General features: G+C 40.6%; 1 protein-coding gene across 1 annotated transcript; it reads right to left on the bottom strand.

Moving 5' to 3' along the window:
- Positions 1–43: 43 nt before the first annotated feature.
- On the bottom strand, positions 44–22,323 carry dna2 (DNA replication helicase/nuclease 2). The gene is made up of 25 exons (XM_038294640.1): positions 22,050–22,323; positions 21,762–21,815; positions 17,913–18,702; positions 17,463–17,574; positions 16,869–17,018; positions 12,684–12,867; positions 12,379–12,527; positions 12,034–12,156; positions 11,709–11,955; positions 11,508–11,622; positions 9,662–9,818; positions 9,393–9,584; positions 7,558–7,800; positions 7,362–7,475; positions 7,162–7,271; positions 6,511–6,620; positions 6,298–6,426; positions 6,125–6,217; positions 5,847–6,040; positions 5,647–5,736; positions 3,090–3,303; positions 2,829–2,918; positions 2,541–2,726; positions 2,276–2,422; positions 44–1,137 (listed from the first exon to the last, which is right to left on the bottom strand). Exons 1-25 carry the CDS (start codon positions 22,077–22,079, stop codon positions 1,084–1,086), a joined length of 4,077 nt encoding a protein of 1,358 aa, XP_038150568.1. The 5' UTR covers positions 22,080–22,323; the 3' UTR covers positions 44–1,083.
- Between the last annotated feature and the right edge of the window lie 926 nt (positions 22,324–23,249).

Below are 23,249 nucleotides of genomic sequence, written 5' to 3' on the forward strand. Positions count from 1 at the left end.
ATGAACACAACTCATACAAAATGCAACAAAAGGAACAAACCACTTTATGTTTAAGAAACATTATTTATTCACATTAGACAAAAAGATAACATTAAGAAGACAAAAGTTTAACAAAAAGTAAAAAAAGACCAGTCAAGTGAGGTCACCCTAAAAATAAAAGAGGTAAAAAGTCAGGAATCCTCCTTAGCAATCTAAATTCATAAATCTGAAACAACGAATGCATGGTTGGACAGCTAGAACCAACAGTTCAACTCACCTATGGTAAACAAAATTTTTAAATCTAAAATACACTACTGGTACCTCTGGATAAGCGTTTCTGTGCAGTTGGACAAAATTGTATACAAATGAAAAATCTGTTGCTAAGCTGAGAAATCAGAGAACAGTTTGGTGTTAGCTCTCACTAGTAAGGAACCAGGTTCCATACTAAAAAGCCTGGGGTCCCATTACTGACAGTTAAAAATCCAGTTACAGCATCAGGTTTTAACATTAAAGGCCTGCATACACAACACAACAAAGTAACAAAACTGATTTTTCAGTTAACAGAACTTAAATTAAACTGAGGCTTATAAATAATGAGCTTATATTTGCTGTGGAAGCATAAAATGATGGATTTAGTACCAGTAATTGCACCTAAACTATCATTAGTCCATTAGCAAGAAACCCCAAAGCAAATTGTTTAAAGTATCACAGTGTAATTATTCACATATACCATCAGTAAAAGCTGCACAACTGTTATAGTTCTTCAATATCTTAGAATTTTTGTTTCACATTAGAAGTTTAAGACTTCAAAATGATACAAAATTGACTAAAATCAGCTAATTGGACTGAATTAAAGATTTGAGATATTTTCAGATCAGGAAAACAAAATCACCATTAAATGTTAGTTCTAATGCAACCCAACTAATATTTTATTATATATTTTAGTTTAAAGTAAAACCAAGTTTGCAAATCATTAACAATTTGTGTTTATTATTTAATAAAGAGGCTCTGTGGCCTTCTGATGAACATCCAACCATCAGGGAGGAAAGGCCTTCAGCCATTTCCCCAGAAGCCAGTGAGCTGAAACCAATGTGCGGTCCTCCCTCAGAGGTTCATGCTGGGTAAAGCCTTGTGAGCAGCTGGTGGGAGCTGGATGATGTGAAAAATGGTTAAGGAGAATAACACAAAAAAAAGAAACTGCTGAGCACCAGTTAAAAATAGAAAAAAAAGACAACCTATACGGAAAATCTAAAATATGTGGACTAAGAATGGACATTATGACTGTCTAGCAGTGGTCCTGTAACCTGACAACAGCCAGATGCATGTCTCGCTCCGCCCAGCTCCACTTACATGTGAGTGGAGCTGGGCGGAGCGAGACATGCATCTGGCTGTTGTCAGGTTAGTGGTCCTGCACCCCTGAGGGTATGATCAGATGCAGGTGTGATCACACCCAGCTCGTTTAGCACAAGGGTTTACAAAATGGTGTCAGGAGACGGTTTTCACAACCATCGTGATGTGATCGCTGCGGTGGATGGAGGGCCGAAAGGGACAAAATTAAATGAATTAAATATATTAGACTTTATGTAATAAACAAAATGTCCCATTAATGTACCATTTTATGAAATGCACAAAAAACAACCCAATTAGACAATAAAATATAAAAAATAATGAAACTAAATGTCAATTAAACAGATATAAATATATTATTATTTATTTGCATTTTTAGGAGGTCACCAGTCCCTGGCATTGTTATTTCTTGGTACCACAGTCCAAAATGTTTGAGAACTCCCAATCTAGCATATTCAATCCTTAAACCTGCACTAGTGCTGCGTAAATCATTCCTGGAGCATGACCTATTTGTACCCAGCTTCATAATGCTGCTGAAGAGGCCATCAGAACATATGGCTACCATTAAGATATTTACACTTTGTGTGCACAATAGAAAATGATGAGATGGGAACAATACTGCAAAATGCCACCTGGAGGAAGGAATTAGTTTGATGAATCCACTTACATCAACTTAAACCCTGTTTCCACTGAACAGAGAAATCATCCAAAAGTCTGAATATTCTTTTGACTTGCAAAGTTTGTAGCAATATATATCTACCAGTACTATCAATATTACACAGAATTACATGGCCACAATCTGTTTTGCAACTTTACCGCTTCAGAATGACAATCGCTGCTTTTTAAACACACCATTGTACGGGCGCAACAATGGAGAAATAATGCTTAGTCAGTAGCCATAATGTTATGCCTGTTCACTGGGAGAAGTAAATATTCACCAAAAGGATATCATGTTTTCCTGATGAAGATGTTGGAGCAGTTTTTCCACCGGTGAGTAGCGTCTCAGCGTCGTAGCAGAGCCCACCATCAGCAGCTTGTGTTTAGCTCGGGTAACAGCCACATTCAGGCGCCTCCAGTCTTTTAACAGCTCCCCCAGCTGAGAAAAGCAGGACACAATTAGGACAGACTTCCAATCTATGCAATTTTCTTTAAAAAGTCAAAAAAAAAAAAAAAATCATTGGTAGAAATCAGGAGCTGGAAAGAGAAACACCCACACTTCCTTCCTCAGCTGTGCTTCTGACAAACGACAAAACAATCAGACTTTTGTCTCGTCCCTGGTATCTGTCCACCGTATTGACCTCCACCCCACTGAAAGCAGAGGACTGCAGCAGAGCTGAGATGCTCTTTAGCTGCTGCCTGTAGGGGGCGATCACGCCGATATCTGCAGGTTTACACCCAGCCTGGTAGACAGAGACAGTTTAAGGCCAGAAATAGAAACACTGATTTCTTTATATTACTTATATATTTATTTAACTCTGAACAGAATTAAGAAGCAAACTAACCCTGATTAGAAGAGACAGAAGCATATGTATGAGAGCAGCTTCAGTGTGGTTGCTCACTCCTCCTTGTTCCACTGACTCCAAGGCAGGAACCTGCAGGAACCAACACTTTTACATGTAATACAACTTAAACCCAAGCTGCATGTATAGCATCTAAAAACATCTGCATTGTTTAATGCATCATCTGCATATTTTTCATGAAGTATGAGTCGCTTGATGTTTTTTTCTTAATAAATCCAATCTGGGTTTTTTTTTTCTACAAACCACTGAGCAGTCCAAGAAGCAGACAGGATTGCTGGGCAGCAGTGTGGCCTGTAGCCAGGACAAGTCCAACTGGGGACAAGTCTCGGAGTAAGAAGTGAGCTCCGATTGGACGGAAGGCAGAAGGGGAAGCGTGAGCAGAGCTGAAGCCGTCCTGTCCGATCCACACTCCAGTCGCCCATCATACATCAGAGAATTACTCAGAGACATGATCTGTCTAAATACAAACAACAAAAGAACAATGGAGAAAAAAAACTGTTTTGTAGTTATTGATGATAAAATGTGTTCAGAAGAGTCTAACAGCAAGTTAGAAGATCCATGGAGCTTAAAAATAAACAGTTTTCCAGCCCATTACGCTTCATCACTTTGTTTGAAAATGAAATTATTTAAAACATAAATTAATGAGCTGTAGTTGCTTTCCAGAGACAATGTGAGGAAGCATTTTGAAGACCTTACATGAAATGTTTTACAATTTAAAAAAATGCCCTGAAAAATCTGTTTTCAGAAATGTTTTCTGCAAGTTCAGAAACTGAAAAATACCGGATAAAAGACAACATATACCGGTATTTTGAAAGCAGCGTCTCTGTGTGTTAGCAGCAAAATAGTATAAGTGCTCCTGCTAAAATATGAGGCTTTTCTTAGATATCTAGATCACATTAAACTTTAGACCTTGATCAATTTTAACACAACCTAATAAATAATAAGGAGAAAAAATATTATACCAATTGTTTTTATATATATATATAAAACTCTGAAAAGTGTTATTTGCATATGAATCAACCTCTGTACTCCTGTTTCAATGAATCAGGGCAATCAACACCTTTTAGAATTGACCTAATAAGTAAGTAAAAAACATCTCAGCATAATTTATCCATTGGATGAGATGTCCTTTTTATTAACAGGCAATAAACATAAAAGCAATTCAAAGGTACAAGCGGAAAAGATTCAGAGCTCTAGTGGGAGAAACTACTGTGTGTGCACCGTGTAACAATGGCCTTTAGAAAAGAGTGACAAGATTCAAATTATTGTTGGAATGATCCCATCTGGAGTCAGTTTTGCAGTTAAAAAGCAGCCATAAAATGTCCGGCCTACTATCAACGATTGTTTGGAAAGCCAAAAACTTCCTTATGAACTTGCCATCCCCATAATAAAAATATGGTGGTGGCAGCATCATGCTGTGGGGCTTCCTCACCTAAAAGTGACGGCAAAAATGGATGGAGCTAAATATAAAGAAATCTGCGGGGTACGATACATTTCAATAAAACATACCCACATGTCTGAACTTGTTAATGTAAGTCAATACGGTCAATAAAAGAAAGGTTAGTCTTTGTTCCTTGTTAACGTATAAATGTTACATATCTTCTATAAGTCTGTTGTGGAGACTGTTCTGTCACTCGATCATCTGCTGGGATGACAGCATCAGATCATATGGACTTTTAAAAGCTCAACAAGCTAATTAAGAAGGCTGTCTATGTTCTAGGAACTCCTCTAGAACCTCTGGAGATGATTTCAAAAAGAGAAATTCTTCATAAAGTGAAGATGGTCATGGACAGCAGTGAGCATCCTCTTTAAAAGAGAGGCTTCCCCAGACAGACCACTACAGAAGAACAACAACTCCATAAAACAAAGAGCTGTCCAAATAGTGCTGATAGGAAGGAGATAGCCGGTGGAATAAGGATATTTCAGTCAACATAGGGACCTAAATAATAGTAAATAATAAAGGGTAAATAATTATGTGACCTGTATGGTATGTGACACAGGCAAAAGTATGCACCTTCATGTTTCGGGTTTTATTTTATTTTATTTTACTTTTTTAAACATACTTTAATAATCACGGAGGGAAATTACTTCTCTGCATTTACCCATCCCCTGGAGAGCAGTGGGCTGCCATTGTGCGGCGGCCAGGGAGCAGTGTGGGGTTAAGGGTTTTGCTCTGGGATCCAGAGTGGCAGTCTGTGGGAGTGGGGGACCGAACTCACAACCTCAGGATTCAAAGCCCTATGGCCTATTCATATATCATATAACCATATAATGAGAGTTTAAGCTATTTGCTAAATGTGTGTAACTTTTGTAGTTATTTTTTCCCCCAGACGGCTGTAGTCTTAATTTGACATTTGTCAACCATGAGCATGTCCTTCGCTTAATTACATCTATAAGGCTGGCCGGATTCTTACTGTTGATCCTGCAACAGGTGAAAAGATAGGATCTAGGAAAATGAGGTAGGAGCTACCTCAACATGTTCTTCATTAAAAGGCAGTTGTACATTCGGGTGCATCACTGCCACCAACTGGCAAGGAGTAAAATAGTTCACCAGGGTTTGTAATTTTATACTCATAAATCTGTGATTAGGATTAGTAAAGTTGTAACTTGCATTCGTTACTTCTAAACTTGTATTTTCACAGAAGAAACATCTGACAAACATATGTATGATCAACAAGAAACAAATAAAAAAACCTATGTTAACATATACTGACTTTTACAATTTTAGACAGCTATGGATGTTTTGATTGACATTTATCTTACCTCATAGAACCCCCCCTCCCAAAAAAAATGTGTTTACCTGTTCATCCGATACTGAACGTTGAGCTGCACCACGGCCTCACTGTGGAGCTCTAGACGTTTAAACAGACTCTCATCCATCCCAAGAGACCTTAAGGAGCAGAAAAGAATTGCAGCATTAGCATCAGATTATTAAGGTGCAGGCGGATATTTTTTAGGTCAAATCAAAGTACATCTAATTAACAATGATATATTCAGTACCTTGCTTCCTGGTTCTGTACGATGGGAGGCAGCTGCTGATGGTCTCCAACCAGAACAAACCTCTTGGCATAGAAAAGCGGCCCCAGACAGATCGGCTGGCTGATCTGTGACGCCTCATCTACGATGCAGAAGTCAAAGCGCCGCCGGGTGAAGATTGGATGCTTGATGCCCATACATGTCGTTGCTACTACGAGCTGAAACGATGACAGATGAAAAGTTTACTGCCTTAAAAAAAGCCTGCAATCTACTCTGGAACCAAACCAGCTGTGGCTCCTCACTTCTTTACTGTACAGCTGCTCCAGTTCTGCAAGCGTGTGGACGTCCCTCTTCCTTGCACTCTCCTCTGTGTAAGGCAGAATCTCCAGATGAACCTGGAACAAGTTCACGTCCACCATTAATTATCGTACTGGTTGTAAGGCATACCAAATACCAGCCGCTGACGATGCTGCACCTTTTGTCCCTGGCCCAGACGCAAAAACCCGACCCGGAAACGTTTGAGCTTCAGCAGGATATTGTCTACAGCAGAGTGTGTGTAGCTGGTGAGCAGTACACTAAATCCACAGGCATGTAGGATACGGACCTGGGTTGCAGAAATGATAATGAGGGGAAATCAGGATGTTCTGATATTGAACAGAGTTATGGTTCAGGTTTGATGGAGAGTTACCAGAGTGCAGATGGTCGTAGTTTTGCCGGTGCCAGGCATACCGACAATAAGCGTATAGTCTTTGGACAGCAAAACCTTTTTCATGGCCTGTTTCTGTGGTTTGTTGAGCCCTAAAAACAGAAGTGAGCAGATATAAATGCAGAAAACATTTTGATAAATGCAAAATTGTATATATGGAAGAACAATGTTTGTGAACATTTAATGGTGGAGGTAGAATCATGCTATAGGGATTCAGAAAGGGGTGGGAAATATGGTCCAGCCTGAAAGATGGCCTGTCTAAAGATAGAAAATGGGGTGCAGGTTTACCCTAAACATGCGGCCAGAGAATGGCTAAATCAAAGTCAAGCCTTTTAACCAACTTTTACCCAGTGGCAAGACATGAAAACTGACATTTTGATACATTAAAATCCTAATAATGTCTATTGAAGGCAGAGGCTGTAATGCAAGTAAATGAAATGGAGTTCTAGGAACGTGAATATATTTGAAAGGCAGAGGATTAATTGAAGATGTCACTCAGACTTGTCCGTATAGGAAAACCTGTCAAGGAGCAACAGCGAAGAAGGTTTATAAGTTTTCTATTTGAACTGAATGTTTCATAAGCGATGGATCCACCTGAGCATTGGATACTATACAAAAGCAGAGCTGAAGCACCTTTGAGGATGTTTGCCACTGTGTCCTTGGCCTCTCTGGGCAGAACAGAGCTGAGGTTGGTGATAAACTCTGGAGGTCGAAGGTCAACAATCAGCTCCCTAAGACGCAGGCTGCTTACAAAAAAAGTAAAGGTTTGAGGACATGTATAAAAAATTCTGACCATATCTGAAGATGTTATGATCACATTCCCCTGGTCTCACCTGTCCTGGGAGTTTTCCATCAGCCTGGACAGATTGCTGAGGTGAGTGCTGAGACCCACCACTCCTTCGTCACTATCCAGTCGGAAAATCACACCTCTGAACTTTGAAAGGTCTCTGTTTAATACGAGGACAAGAAAACCCTGGTAAAAAAGCGTCTTTTGAGCACAGCCAGATAACCCTTAAATATGGAGCCCACCTGTCCAGAGTGCAGCTAACCGACGCCCTGCTGAGCTCTCTGAGGTATCCCGTTGCTAAGCCAATAAGACGACCTTCCTGGTCGCTGACAACAATGCGATCTCCACTGGTCAGACCGCAGTGGGTTACACCCTGCTGCGGGGCAGCACTGCTGCGTAGGAAGCGGTGGAGGAAGACCCCTTCAGACTGAGCGGTCACTGAGCCACTGAGCTGCACATTCCCCACACAGCTGCCGTTCTTCTCACTGTGCAGAAATAAGGCAGAAACATGCAGTGTGAAATATATAAATGTGAAATGTGAAAAGATTAGAGCTGAATATTATCAGGCTGCCCTTGTTGCTTTATGGTCTATTCTATAACACAGAAACCTACAAGAGGTCATCCTCTAAAGATCACAGTGTGGGAAACAAACCATCCTATGTTTAGATTTCTAAATCGTTGATTTGTCTTTAAAGAGGTTTGTAGGAGCTTAGCTGAGAAGTAAAGCAAGTCATGTCCGTGGTTTACACAAAACAATTTCACAAAGTTTAAACTGCGATTTCAGAGTTTTCTAAACAGATTTTAAAAATGTAAAACCACTTAATACAGATCATGTGTCCTTTCAACTGTTTAAATTGTGTTATTAGGTGGAAGAACACGCACACACACCCTACCCTAGAAAATTCTTCCTGATGCATAACTACGTCCAAACTTGCAGACAATTTCCTCTCTGTTGATTCAATTCTGATGTTATTTCTGTCAGCCCAAATATGTTCAGATTAAAAGATTCTCTCCTTATCGTCCATTATTGTAACCATCCCTTCTTTGTGGCCATAATGGCTGCAGTGATTGTGTGGCGACTTCGTGTCCGACTTTCTAAATATGGGCAGAAACCTAAGCCCCTGGATATTGAATTTGTATTGCCTTGAATGAATCTTTATTGGTGTAATTGAAAACTAAATTAATTGGTATTAAAATGAAATGCACTTAACTGAAACTGGATGTTATGCTTTGAAATAATTAGCTTTGTTTTTGTACAGAAAATTATTTTTTTTGTAGGACAACTGGGTAAAGTAATAAACAGATTTACAGATCGATATTTCACATCAGGTTCAGTTTATTTTTAACCACATTTTGAGCTGAAGCTCTGGAGCATATATGAGCTTAGTGATGCAATAACCATGGCTTTCCTCATGACAAACAGAACATGGCACAGGCACATGATACTTTGCTAATTTAGCGACTGTAGCTAACAGCTCAATGTAGCTGTCAAGTTAGCCCCAAGCCCATTTTATTTTTTTATGCACAGTAATTTAACGTTAATAATGTGCTCATGTGCCCTTCTCTGCTGGATCCTAAACCCCCGAAATGTAACTTGTTATAAAATAATCAGTTTTTTTTAACAACTTTGGCTTAAAGACCCAATTGTCTGACGGAAGAAATCAAATATAGGAGTGGAAATTAAAATAGACATTTCAAAGCCAATTAATTCATTTTAAATTTAGTGTATTTCATCATGTATTCTCAAATTATATAACCAGATTCCTGCACCCATAGACTGCTGGAGATGTGGAGATTGCACAGGCCCACCATGACCCTGATGGAGAAGATGGATGAACAAATTCAGTCACAGAAATTTATAATTCTGTTTCTGATGGTCAAGGTTTCTAACTATAAAAGGTGTAGAAATCTTTAGCAGGATCTGAAACCTTTATAGTATTTAATAAAGACATCAGACTTTAACACAAAGGTTTCTAAAACCAAAGTGTCACATAAACTGTGGTGTTTTGCACAGTTTAAAAAAATATAACTCAGTAGCAAAGGCTCCCATTAATGAAAGCTCAGGCTTATACACTACCTTTCCTGAACTGACTGCAGCCAAACGCGCTTTCGGCCATTTTTGGCCTCCATGGTGGACGCCTCCAGGCTGCAGAGCAGCAGCCAGTGAGCGAAGTAGTCCAGATGTGGCAGAGTCAGGTGGGTGGTCTCCTGCTCCAGAAAGGCCCGCACAGAATCCTCATGGACGTTTGTAGAGGTGGGGTCCACCACTCTAAAGAAAGGATGAAGACATGATGAGATATAGGAGGAAAAACAACAGCTAGAAAAATGGGTTTTACAAAAGCTTACCTCTCATATAAAGCACAGTTTAGCTTTTGAGGGCAATACTGGCAGCTCTTTCTGTCAGTCAGGATCTCAGGAAGACTGGACAGGCGACTCCGATCAGATCCTCGCTCCACGCTGTGACTAATGTGATGGACCAGGCTGTTCCTCAGCTTCAGCAGCTCTGAGGAAAAAGCCCCCCCGACAGAAAGCATGACTGTCACAGTCTGGGCTCCTTTCTTAATAGAGTGAATACTAATCAAAAAAGTAAACCTGTTCTTATTGACATTTCAACATGACACAACTACAAACAAACATTTTATTGGCCGTTTATGAGCTACTGATATTAAGTAGTGCATAATTATGAAACCAGAAGGAAAATTATATTAGATTCAATGAGATTTTAAAACCAAAAATCTGTTCTCTGCCAAAAAGAGTAAAGAACATCTTCCACTTCAAATACAGTTGCACGTTTTATGAGAATGTATCCATCAGCTCTGGACATCTAGAGAGGGAAATATTTACTGACTGGTTAATGAAAACTGTCAGACTGAATGGAGAGCATCACGAATCCTCTGTTAAATTAACATCCAAAGTTTGACCAGGCCATGTTATTTCTAATAGGTAGTGCTGTTGTTGCACCCCAGTCACGTGACCGCTGCCAGCGAGATCTCGTTACGTCACACTTGGTGTCGAGCTTCAAAATAAATTCGAATCATCTGGGTGTTTCAATACTACTGAAAAATTTACAGTAAATGCAGCAGAATTGCAGCTCAAACCAGGGTTTTTTTCTTCATGTTTTTAGTTTTATTTAAAGACAGGAAACGAAATATTATATTTAAGTCAAGTTTAGAATTGATTCTGAATAGTTTGCTTCATGCAGATAGATCTAAAAGAGATAGAGGCACACACATCTCTACCAACCAGTCATCCACAGATTAATTAATAAGAGATATTTATTCACGTGGCGCATCTAAGAAATTATTGATGCTTCTCCTTTAATACGATCATCCTCTGTCAGAACCACAGCAGGAGCGTGGAGAACCGGTGGAACCTACTGGGCGCAGAGTTGGTTCCAATCATTTAAACTATCAGTACTATTTAAAGGATGATGTATTGATGCAGTTATATGGTCATAGGTGCAGCACAGTCAAATTACGCTGCACAGTCTGAGAAGTGTCCTAATTAACATAAATTAGCACAAAAAAATAAATAAATAAACAGATAAGAAATAGAGATGGGATTCAAACTCAAAATCTGTCAATTGAGAGGCATAGCTTGGAAACCGGGATTGATAGGACCACACCGTCACATAGCTGTTATGCATCAGAAGAGCTGTTTATCATGTTGCATTTCACAGGTCAGATATTAGTTTATTATTATTTATGTATATAATCATTGCAACACTATTCTTATTGAACAAACAAGTTCAGCCCGGAAATAATGCAGACATTAGGGTATTCACTTAATTGTAGTTCTGACTGCTATCCAGCAGATGCCGCCATTCTAAACTGTTTTAAATGAGTCTGGTAAGGTGTGTTTTGGCAAATTGTTTCAAATTGGTTCATGGGGCTTTGAAATTTCCATCACATGTTCTATTCTTGTATGTTAAGAGTTGTTTTCCTGATGAAAGGCAAAACTCTGCCATCGTTTCAAGACATTTGCAGCCTGCAAGAAGTTCTCATCAAGTCTCAGGATCAGAAGAACAACAAGAGGAAACGGATGATGCTACCACCATGCTTTACATTTCATAATCATGTCAATAATCACTGTTTTGGTCTAAAATCCATCTAGATTCTGTGGTTGTAGGAGGATGAAATGCATAAAAGCTGTAGTGAATAAGATCTTCTGCAGACTTGTGGGCCCACTGTACCTCGGTGGTCCATGTGGCTGGCAGCTACAGGGTGCATGTTACCCGTCTTCAGGTAAAGCAGAAGCCCGATATCAGGACTGTATCTCTCCATGCTCATCAGAGTATACAGAATCACCTGCACACATAAAGCATCCCACATTTACATGATAAATAAAACCACAGTTTTCCACATGACTTGAAAATCCAAGCAGCTCCACCAACCTGACTGCGATGTTCTATCGAGTTCGACTCCCTCCCAGTCTTCAGCTCCAAAGGGACTGTCTTTTCCTCAGGATTTCTGTGGCTTTCGTTTCGCGGCCTTTGGATTCGAACCCTCGCCGTCACGTCTATTTTCCCCTTGAGGCCAAATCTTGGGGACCAGATATTCTCCTCTATGTCTGCCAGTTCGGACAGAGTGAAAGCAGCAGCTGGGGCAAGGGACCTTCTTGAACCTCTGCTGCTGTTGGGACTGGAATCAAGCCAGCAAACATGACAATCAGCCAATTACCAAATGCTTGTAATTGTTGTCTTTTAAAGAGAGTCTTACATTTTAGGGCTGATTGGTTTTGGCGTAGAAGAACAGAGGTATTCATTGGCCCAGTGCTCCAATGATGGCAAATATTCATGAAGTTCCTGCTTCATCTCCTCCTGACTTACTCCTAGTGTATACCTGTGAACACATAGATGAAAACAAATGGAAAAACATGAAGAAAATCAGTGAGGTGATTTATTTCAACCACATACGTGGTCCTCAGTGCTATTTTTCCAGTTAAGATATTTCACATTACCAGATGTCAAACATGTATCAGCCTCTTCAAATACTCTGATTGCGGTTTTAATTAGTATAACGTTACACAGCCTGCAGCTGTTATAGAACAATCCCTCCACATACATGTCTCCAAGGTAACGAGGACTGCACAGCGCCTCATCAGCCAGCCGGGAAAGGTTGTGCAGAGAGAAGTCTTTGGTTGTAGCTGCTCTCTGGAAAACTTCATGCACCATGGTCCCATTAAGCATCTGCTTAGAGCCGCCGTCGAAACTCTGCATTAAAGTAAAGAGAATTAAAGGATGTTTTAAAACCTTAAAAGCCTATTGAATGTGACCTGGTGGACAAAACACAAATTGATTAATGTCATTAAGTCTCTAAAGTAAAGATTTATTGTAGGAATCACTGACAAACAAGTCCAAGACACTTACTTTGAACACTTCTCCAAGCACCGCTCGCCTCATGCAGCGGATAGAGTTGGAGATGGTGGTACCTGAGATGAGGCTGTCGGGCTGTAGAACCAGGAAACCCTGCTCTCTGTCCACCAACCAGTCCCCTCCATTGGGGCAGCCCTCCAGATGAATCACATCACCACGACAAACAGGGGTCAACTCCCTGCAGAGAGCCAATAAGAGAGGACAATTTGGAATTGCTGCACAATGCTGAAACACACGAGAACCAGTGATGTTGGCAGTAGATGGAAAAATCAGCATCTTTTCAATGGTTAATTATCGACCTCTTGGAAAAATATAATCAGATTTTTTACAACACCCAAAACTATCAGTAAAGTTAAATTTATTGTTTAACCGTGTTGGAGAAATTGTGGAGCATTTTAATGTTAACCATGCACATATTTTCTCTGTCTCTGTTCTAAAATTACACAGTTCTGGAACAAAATACGCAACAAATTTTAACAAAATTGGGTTACACAACACCTAATACCTCTGGTTTTATATCTTGGCCTTTTGGAGAATGTTGTTCTTAATAATTACTGTTATTTGTCTAAAATTCTAGTAGGAAGGTGGACGGGGTGTCAATCTGATCCTCCCACCACAAAGGAATGGATACAGACTGAACACATTATATGAGATGGAGATTCTAACACATAGACTGAAGACACAAGAAGAACAATGTCAAGACAAATGGGAAAAATGGATAAACATCACATCAACGTTACAGGACTAATTTGGGTTAGGATGGGTGCCCTTGATCTTTGTGATACTGGAATAAGAGTCTCCCTCTAGATTGTTATATTTGTTTGTTCTGTATGTTCTTCTCTTTTGTAACTTCTAAATATTGTTTGATTTTTCTTATTGACTGTATTCTACAAAGTTCAATAAAACAAACCCGAAAGAAACACTGTGGAACAAAACCAAAATTTTTTGGAGGGGTTATGGCAGACATGGGCATACTACGGCCCCCGGGCCGTATACGGCCCGTTAGGCTTTTTAATCCGGCCCGCCGAACTTGTCCAAATTACCCTATTTTCACTTTTACTGTAAGGCGCACATAAACGTCTTTTTTTTTTTTTCCTCAAAATGTGCGGTGCGCCCTATGTGTGTTGTAACTGCGACTTTTGAGACCACCATGCACCATGCAGAACTCATCATCTCCTCATTGAGGAGATGATGAAAGCGTGGCTGAGGGAGGTGAATGTAAGGAGACCAGGTGTTTTTTTCCCACTCATCACCATCTCTGGTAATCTGTGACTCCATGCGTGCCCATCTCACAGCTGATGTGAAAAACATGGTGAAACAAATTAACGCTGTGCTCGCTGTTATTCAACCGCTCGACATCAGTGCGCTTTGGGAGCGCGCCGCCAACGCGCTGCTGCTGCTCGAGATGGAAAAATTGAAGTTTTGCTGCTGGAAGCGCCGCATCAACCAATCAGAGAAGCTGATCTGGGAGCTGACAGCGAGGCAGGTGTCTGAGGAGACCAGGTGGTTTTTTCCACGCATCACCATCGCTGTTAATCTGTGACTGAATGAACGCTGTGCTCGCCGTTATCCTGGGAGGTCTGACAAAGGAACTTCAACCGCTCGACATCGGTGTGAAGAGGTCTTTTGCGAAATTCTGTTTCCCCGTGAAAATCTGTTCCCCCTGTGTCGGGAGCGCGCATTGCAGCCAGAGAGGCGGATCTGCCCATTCTTAAGGCGCTCCTGATCATTTTTCGGTAAAAACAGCTCATATAATCATCTCAACTTTGTAACATCCATTTTAATCGGTTGCTCTTTTTAAGAAATTGTAAAATAAATACATTAACGAGGTCCTCACGCTGTTTTGTGTTTTTTTTTAACGCCAAGAGAATCGGTATTTCTCCAACTTTTGTCCCTTCAGCCTGACAGAAATAAACGTCAGTCACCGAACACAACAACACGTAGTGTATTTGTAATTTTTCATTGCTGATATAAGAGGATGGAAACTGGCTGATAGCAGGGCACACAAATTAAGACGTCCTGCGAAGATGAGAGTAGAATTTCTGGTTAATCACCTTCTAATGTAAAATATGACAGATTACTGGATTAAGGACATTAATAGTATACCACATCACACATATCAATTTTAGAGAAATTGGAAACAGTTGCTCTTTATTTCCCAAAGATATTGGAGGAGGAGAGGAGATAATGGATGTTTCAGTTTACTGAAATATTCTGTTCCCCCTCCATAACAGGGGAAGAAATTGATTTACCTGCAAGTCTTTAACTGTGCTTATTCCTCTCACCACCGAGAACAAATCCTGTGGATTTGGTCATATTTACTCTTTATTTGCAAAAATTAAAGGGGGGGAAACATATATTTCAGCTGCCTGAAATAATCTGTTCCCCCTCCATAGGGGGCCTCTGGGCCGGGTCTCCTCCTCTTCACCGCGGCGGCTGGCAGGTGTTTTTTCATCTAAATAATCTAAATCTTGCAGCTATATTTGCTGTGATCAGTGGGAATAAAGTAGTTTTAATATGTTTTTAAGTGAGAAAGGCCACCTGAAAACTTAATAATTGCAGTCAGTTCATCCAGATTTCTACTGTCGGTGCACCACATACCAGCGGTACACTGACAGTAGGAACCCCTTCAACAGCAGCCTCTAGGCCGGGCAGCCTCCGGGTTCACCTCGGTGGCTGGCAGGTGTTTTTCATCTAAATAATTTAAACTGCAGGCACCAGGATACCGGTAATAAAAGCGAACATATTCCGTCGGCAGGTTTCAGGATTTTAAGTTAATTTAGGAGTCATCACAGCGCTCTGTGTCATCAGCGACGTGTCTGTCTCAAGGCCAGCACGTAGGTTTGATTAATACTTTGTAATAAATAAATGAATAAAGCACAATCATACTCAGTTTTGCCCCTGCTCTATTTTTAAATACGCAGTAGAGGTATCTAAAGGTAGTAGAGGACATGTACCTGTATATAAGAAAACCCTATAGTCCGGTGCGCCTTATGTCTGTTAAATACAGAAATGGCACACATAACTGAGACTGCGCCTTTTAGTACGGTGCGCCTTATGGTCGTGAAAATTGTCTGTTTTTTTATACATTTCAATCCCCAGGTTTAATTAATGACATTGCTTGTCCAAATGCTCCTGGCCCGGCCCTTCTGTCAAATTTTAGAACCCATTCTGGCCCGCAAGTCAAAAAGTTTGCCCACCCCTGGGTTATGGGCTAACATAATGCGGTGTGATGGTCACAGGGACAGTATGTTTTAACACATGGCAGGATAAATATATTGGTTTTGACAATATAAGAAAACATCAGTTCCAATTATAGTGCGCATATTTGGTTAACTTTTGTATATTTAATTTTGTCAAATGCTTAATATTGTTTGTTTTCTTTTCTGCTGTTGAGGAGAGTACCTTCAACTGGGAGAATGCAAAGGACTCTGTAAGGCACCTTTGACTGATTGGGTCGTACCATCTGGAGTTCCACTATGGGGGAAGACCATGGATTTCACATTTTAATATGCTGCATAATCTTTTTGTTCTTTTGCTTTTGTGATTTGCTTTGATTTTGTTTAATTATGATCAATCTAAGTTTAATCCTTAAACTAAAGGTTTAGTATTTTTTTGTTAAATGTGTGTAGATGTTCTCCCTACCTCTTCCTCAGTCAGTCCATCTGATCAGACAGTATTTAGGTCCCCTTTGTTTGCTGTGTGTCAGGTTTGTTTGTGCAGTTAGTTTGAGATATTTCTTGCCTTAAGTTAGTCTCTTCGTTTACCTCTTTTAAGGGCCCTGTCATTATTGTTTTAATTCTTGTTAAAACCCATTTTCTTGATAATCCCCACTGTGTCTTCATGCTCGGTCCTTCACATGTACAAAATCACCTTTTGCATTCATGCTTTTGAGTGCAAAAGTGTGTAAGAGATGAAAGGATGATTGCTGTCTGAACAGTTCTGGTATTAAGGAAGGAGATAGGAAAAGGAAGCAGATTGCTTCCTATGATGATTAAGCACAGTAGATTTAGCATGAAATGACAATATTTTATGTTTTGGAAAACCAAAGGCAGCCGTTTTTTGCAAGTGAACAAAAAAGATTAACACCATACAAAATATGTTATTATAAAGCTGCCCTGAGAGCTACATAACACCAAATGGAATAAATATTACGTGTAAGGGTAAAGAGAGCATTACCATCCATCTTTAAGCAGGCAGGTCTCAGTTGGACGAAGAGATTTGCAGCATGAGATGATCAGCGTTTTGTTGCCAGGTCTCTCCTGAACATCCAAAACCATAAAGCGGTTATTTAGTCCCCCAGAAAGGATCACATGGTCCGGTACCTTGCTGGAAAAACAGAAAAGTTGCTTTTTAAATAGGCTAAAAAAAAAAAAAGGGAATATATTAATGCACTGGTGAAGGGTCTCAGTCATCCAGGTCATAGTCAATCCAGAAGTTTGAAGACGTTTCGCTTCCCATCCAGGAAGCTTTTTCAATTCAGAATGTCAGAAATAGTGTTGAGTTTGAGGCTTTATAGAGTGGACCAAGTTTCTAAGCCAAAACAAGGCTTTGGGTTTTGGTTCACTCTATAAAGCCTTGAACTCAACGCTATTTCTGACATTCTGAATTAAGAAAAGCTTCCTGGATGGGAAGCGAAACGTCTTCAAACTTGGAAACAAAGTCCAGAGGTTTATTTTTTTAATCTTTTTTGGAAAGAAATATATTCATGTAACTTTTAGTCAAACTTAACAGGCCTCTTTGGCTGCTACAATGAGGTAAGACGTTTCTTACAGTGGCTTCTTGGCTTTATCCTTTTTGGCTCCATCATCATCCATTAGGTCATCAAACCAGCTCTCTTCAAAGGCCTCCTCAGTGGGACAGACGGGTTCTGGTCCCGATTCATCTGGTTGATGTATAGGAGAGCAACAGTAACATTAGCAAACATGCCTGAGAGCTTAGAGTTACAGTTATTAATATGACAGTCCATGTTTACTTTATGTGAAGGTATATTTGCACAGCTAATGCCTTTAAAGGCAATGTTATATGGATATATTAAATATCTTTAAAAGAAATTTTTATAATAAAAGAATATTTTCCTCCATAAGCAACAGCTGCCATTATCATGCTACTTTAAAAAAACCAATGAAAATCTACAGATCATTGCCAAAGAAACATGATATTCTCTAAATCTCATTGGACGGGTGTATCAGGTGGACGCCAATGAACAGAGCATATTTGTACCTCTGCCTTGCTCCTGATCTGTGGAGCTCTTTTTGTTCCCATCTCCAAGCGTTACCAGCGTAGCCTTCCTCTCTTCTCTGTCCACCTCCAATTCTACGGCGAGTCTGTCTGCCTGTGGGCTTCTTTTATGTGGAAGACTAGCAGAGGTGCAAGTCTGCTTATTTAGGAAACTCTGCACATTTCTGTCGGTTTGTGGCTCTGCTATCAGAGTAAAACACGAATCGGCCTCACTTTGTCGTTGCTCCTTATGTTTTGTGTCTCCTGTTTGGTCAGCAGACAGAGGAAGTGTCTTCAGAGGACCAGCCAATAGCCTTTCTTCTTTCAGGCTGACGCCTGGACAATCTAACAAAGTCTTTGTTGGTGACGTTCTTGCCTTCTTGGCATGGTGGGTTTCTTCACTGGGGCTGAAGAGTCTCTTCAAAGAGCCAGATAATGTGCTTCCACTCTTAATCATTTCTCCTTTCTCTGTCATCTTTTTCCCCACTCTTATACCTTTGGAGCTGGGACTGGGACAGATCGGAGAACGCTGGCATTGCTTTGGCTCGGAGCTTGATGGACCGCCCGCTCTGGAGGGAGAAGGAAGGGAAAGTCTGATCTGACTACTGGGGGTCTCTGGCACAGAGAGAAGGCCAGGGGAGGGGGGAAGGAGGTTTTCCAGGTCCCCGAGAATACTCCTCTTTGGAGGGGTGTTTAGTCTGAAATTAACATCGTCTTCCACATCTTTTATCCGAGGCTCAGCCTTGCAGCGTGGACTACCTCTGAGGGAGACCTCATCCTGTAATGAGAAAGGCTGGAAAACAAAATTAGTGGATCATTCTAAAGGCAAAATAATAGTCATCTGTAGTTTTACAAACAGGGAGACAAACTCCCAAACTTTCATGCAAACACACAATAGAATATGGTTGTCTAACACTAAAATACAGTTCTATCCACAAATATTCATTATATCCCTAATTATTCTAATCACAAACCAGAATTAGTTTATGTGATAAGCTAACAAAGAATAACTGTAGAGGAAGGAAAATGTATAAACCTAACAAATATACAAAAAAAGTGTTTTATTTCTATTATATTCTGAACTTATTACTCTGACATTACTAAATAAAATAAAAATAAGGCCTTTTAAAATTTAAAAAGTCATCACATAGAGTTTGTCATTTAAAGGTACACTATGCAACCGGTGTTGATTTTCCAGTGAGGCTCCCTCCAGAGGGCGAAAGTAAAAGTGCACTGTCGTAAATATGCTCAGCTGTTCTCCTGGTTTCTCCGTCAAGCCAGGCGCGGTTGTTTTGAGCTTAGCAGCGAATGACTAACGCTGCGTTCACACTGGATGTAGCTGGCGCGACAGAAGCAGCGAGTTTACATGCAAAGGTCCCGCAGCGCGTTTTGAGCTGCAGGCGCTGCACGTCTGAGCGGCTGCAGCAGCGCATCGGTGCGTTTAATGCAGGGAGAGAGACACAGCGCTGATGATCACTGCTCTTAAACAGTTTATTGACGCCTAAATTAACTTAAAAGGCAGAAATCTGCCGGCAGAATATGCAGTTTGGATTATTTAGATGAAAAACACCTACCAGCTGCGGCGGTGAACCGCTGCTGATGAAGGGATCCATACTGTCGGCGCCCCGCTGGTAGGTGGGGGGTCTGAGCGGCTCCGACAGAAAAAATATTGAAGGCAGGATAATAATCTGGATGAACTGACTGCACTGATTACGTTTTCAGGTGTATTTTCTCACTTAAAAACATATTAAAACTACTTTATTCCCACTGATCACAGCAAATATAGCTGCAAGGCAGAGAAAGGATAGTGAAGCTCCGCCCAACGCGCCTCAGACACACTTTTGCAGCCAGAGCAGCAAAACTGCTTCAGCCGCGCGTCAGTACTAACTGGTACAAGCAGCAAAAATGAAGCAGCAGATGCGATTTTGCTGCTTTTGCTGCGTGAACGTAGCATAACTGCACAAAGATTGCCACTGTGCTAGCAACGAGCATGCTTTTAACTGGGGGGTGTAGCAGTTCTCGCCGTAAAGCAAGACTGACTCTCACGAGACTTCTGAGCCTGTGGGTGCGGGTCGGTGCTCCTGCAATTGCAAGTGCAGTATTTCCCCCACAGACCACCAGGGCGGCCGAGAATACCTTTGTTCAACCTGAAATGACTCATTTAGTCATCCATAACGTTATGGACCACATTAATTAACTGAAAAATGTTGCATAGTGTCCCTTTAACCTCAGCCTAAAGGGGTGATAGAATGATTCTATAAGGTTTATGGTGCTGGCCATTTAGGTCTCTGAATAGGGTGTGTAACATTGGTTGGGCAGAAAATTGCACATAGTTGCTGTTCTATGAGCCCTAATGCAAGTCTGGTTATAATGAATTGACAGGTTTCCTTCTTTTTATAGTATGCTCATAAATATTTAGATGAGCTGTGCGCTGATTGGTTGGTTTGCAACGATCGAAGTTGCCAAGCAAAGATGCATCATTGCAACAAGCACTCACTCACTGAAACATCAAATTGTTGATATGGTAGGGTGACCAGACGTCCTCTTTTTCCCAGACATGTCCTACTTCTCATACCTAAAAAAAATGTCCAGGGGGAATTTCAAAATCGTCCGGGATTTTGGTAGACTACAGTGCAGCAGAACCGAGCCGTCAGCTCCGGGGCTGGTCTGGGAACCCCAGCGGAAAGGGGTAAGGGAGCCAGCGGGGGATGGGGCGACCAAACCCGACCGGGACAGCCTGGACACAGGCGGCACCATGCTTCCCCCTCGCCTGCCTTACCGGCCTCCAACTTGAACTGTCCAGTATTTTGAAAGCTGTCTTCAGTGAAATGCTTAGAGCAAATGAACAGCTGAGCATCAAACTTTGCAGGGATCTTCTGATAGACAGAAATAATCCATGCCTGTCGAGTCTTCAGATCCTTGGGAAGACTGTGAAAATTTTCCCCTTTCTCCGTGCAGCCTGGAATACTGCATTTACGCCCGTTGTGGCTCATTTTCAATAGAGGAACTGCCTGCTTTGTAATTCATGTAGACGTAAACCCAACTGTAGGCTAAACTGATGTCTTACATCTACCTCTATTCATGTTATTGGGCCGTGAACGAGTGGGCTGGTCTGTATGTTAATTTCAGGGAATGACAAAAGTACAGGCCAGAACCAAATAAGACAGCATCCCCAAGTTTACGTCAACTTGGTGCTTCGTTTGTATTCACCCGTTTTATGGAGGAAGTTTAGAATTGTGAGATTTGCAGAGAAAGGAGGTGTCGATGGGGTTGGAACTTCTCTGTACGTCCATTTCACCCACTGAACTATCCTTATTCATCTATGACGATGTAAACTCAGTTTTGCATTCAATGACCCCTTTAAATAAACTTGGGAGGTATTCCATTAAACCAGCTCAGAGAAGTCAGACTTAGACGTCGACATATCGAGCCACGATTACTGGGTTTCACTAAAAGGATGTCTGCTTTGCTTAATGTCCCTCATTCCGGTTTATTTGTTCCCAACATTTAATCAGTTGTAGCAACTTTGATCCACCAACAGAGCCGCTCCTGGCTGATAGCATATAGTATACTAGAAATTTCCATAATCCAGTAATCTGTCATATTTTACATTAGAACGGGATTTTCCAGAAAGTCTAAACTCTCATCTTCACCCTCAGGGCTAAGCCCCTGATCTCCTAGACCCTCCCCTGCTGAGGAATGACTTGAATTTTGATAATCAGACACCTCAAACAGTCCAAATCAGATGGGTCAGGTTTGCTGATGTCTGCACAAACATCTCTGTGTTTATGTCATCTTACCAAAAACACAAAGTAAAAGTTTCTATATAAAGCGCATCTAAGCAGATCTTACCGTTTGGGTTTTGGAGCAAAAGAATGAAGAGATGTTCTTCTGCCCTGCAGCAACCTGAGACAAAACAATAAAACCAGGAACAAGTTAAACGAGGAAATCAAGCCAAATCAAGAAAACAGCAGGATTTATATCCATGAAATAAAAAGATGTTTTGTTTACATGTAGTCTTAAAACTAGGAAAGTCTACTTGGTTGTAAAGAATATAATAAAATTAAGAGGCAAATAAGAACAAGTATTCAACTCGCAAATAAGTTGCACTCTATATTCATTAGAAAAACAGTGACCCACCTTGTTCTTCTTTAATTTGTTTCTGTTCATAGTGAAGGTAAATATCAGCTCTGTATCTGCTTAGTAGAGAATATCCCAGCAGACACTAACGGCTCCATAAACACAAACAGCTGTTCCGCATCACTAACCGGTCCACCTTAAAACACCGCCGGAAAATTACTATGATTTAATGCTGAAACCATAATAATAAGAGGGCATATAGCGATTTCTAAGTTTAATTATCCGCCAGGTGCTCCTGTGTTCGGTTAAAAGTCAGTGGCGCGAAATGTTCAGTTTCGCGCAACGGAAGTGACGTCCAAGGAAATTGGCGGCTCCATTCAAAGCAGCCGGCGCAGGGTCTGGTCAAATATGAGGATGAGCGGCAAGGGAGGAGATAGAGGCTACGGTACCGTCTACGATAAACTAGAAATCAAACTTTTAGTTTTTTTTTTTTTCCAAATAGAGGTGAGGGTTTTTATAAATAGTCTCTCCTTTAGAGTTCTAATCAAACTTGACCAGTCAAGTTATAAAAGTCGATGGTCAAAGTTGTAGTAAGGGTAACAAACACCATGCGCCAAATATGCTGCTAAAGAGATATTAGTTTCACTGAAAAACATTTGTTTATGCCAACAATCTAGTTCTATAAGACAGTCTGCCACTCAGCGTTTGTAGCCATGAGGTGTCCCAACTGTGGAAAGCTATTTCTGTATTTCATTGTGCACTTACCAGCATCACCTGACATATTATAAACACTAGGCCTATCAGGTTTTTAAGAAATTTAACACTGTGCATAATTAAAAAAGATATATATTTTACAGTTAATTAGCATATCTATTTTGTATCTGATCAAAGTACAGGTTTTTGAGTCTAATTTGATGAAAAACAGTTCATGGTGGGGGGGGGGGGGGGGTGAAAGACTTTTTAATATATATATATATTACTATTGAGCTGATGTAATGAGTAAATTTCAGTAAATTTCTCCACTGTGAAATCAATGACATTAATCAATCAACCAATCAAATCAGCAGCACCAAGAGGAACCCTAAACTTTCCATGTAGCAAACTCCTTCCACAGTTTACAGACTAATGTGATCTTTGCTGCCACCTAGTGGCTATAAACATTGAAACCAGAAAGACTGTGGTGTGTATCCAGTTGGATACGAAATCGCGTCTAAAATCACTGAATAATCAGTATTTATGTAGTTGATTTTTTTTAATTTG

The sequence above is a fragment of the Cyprinodon tularosa genome, unplaced genomic scaffold (genome assembly GCF_016077235.1).
Source record: "Cyprinodon tularosa strain WSP-4 unplaced genomic scaffold, ASM1607723v1 ctg342, whole genome shotgun sequence".
Lineage (NCBI taxonomy): Eukaryota > Metazoa > Chordata > Actinopteri > Cyprinodontiformes > Cyprinodontidae > Cyprinodon > Cyprinodon tularosa.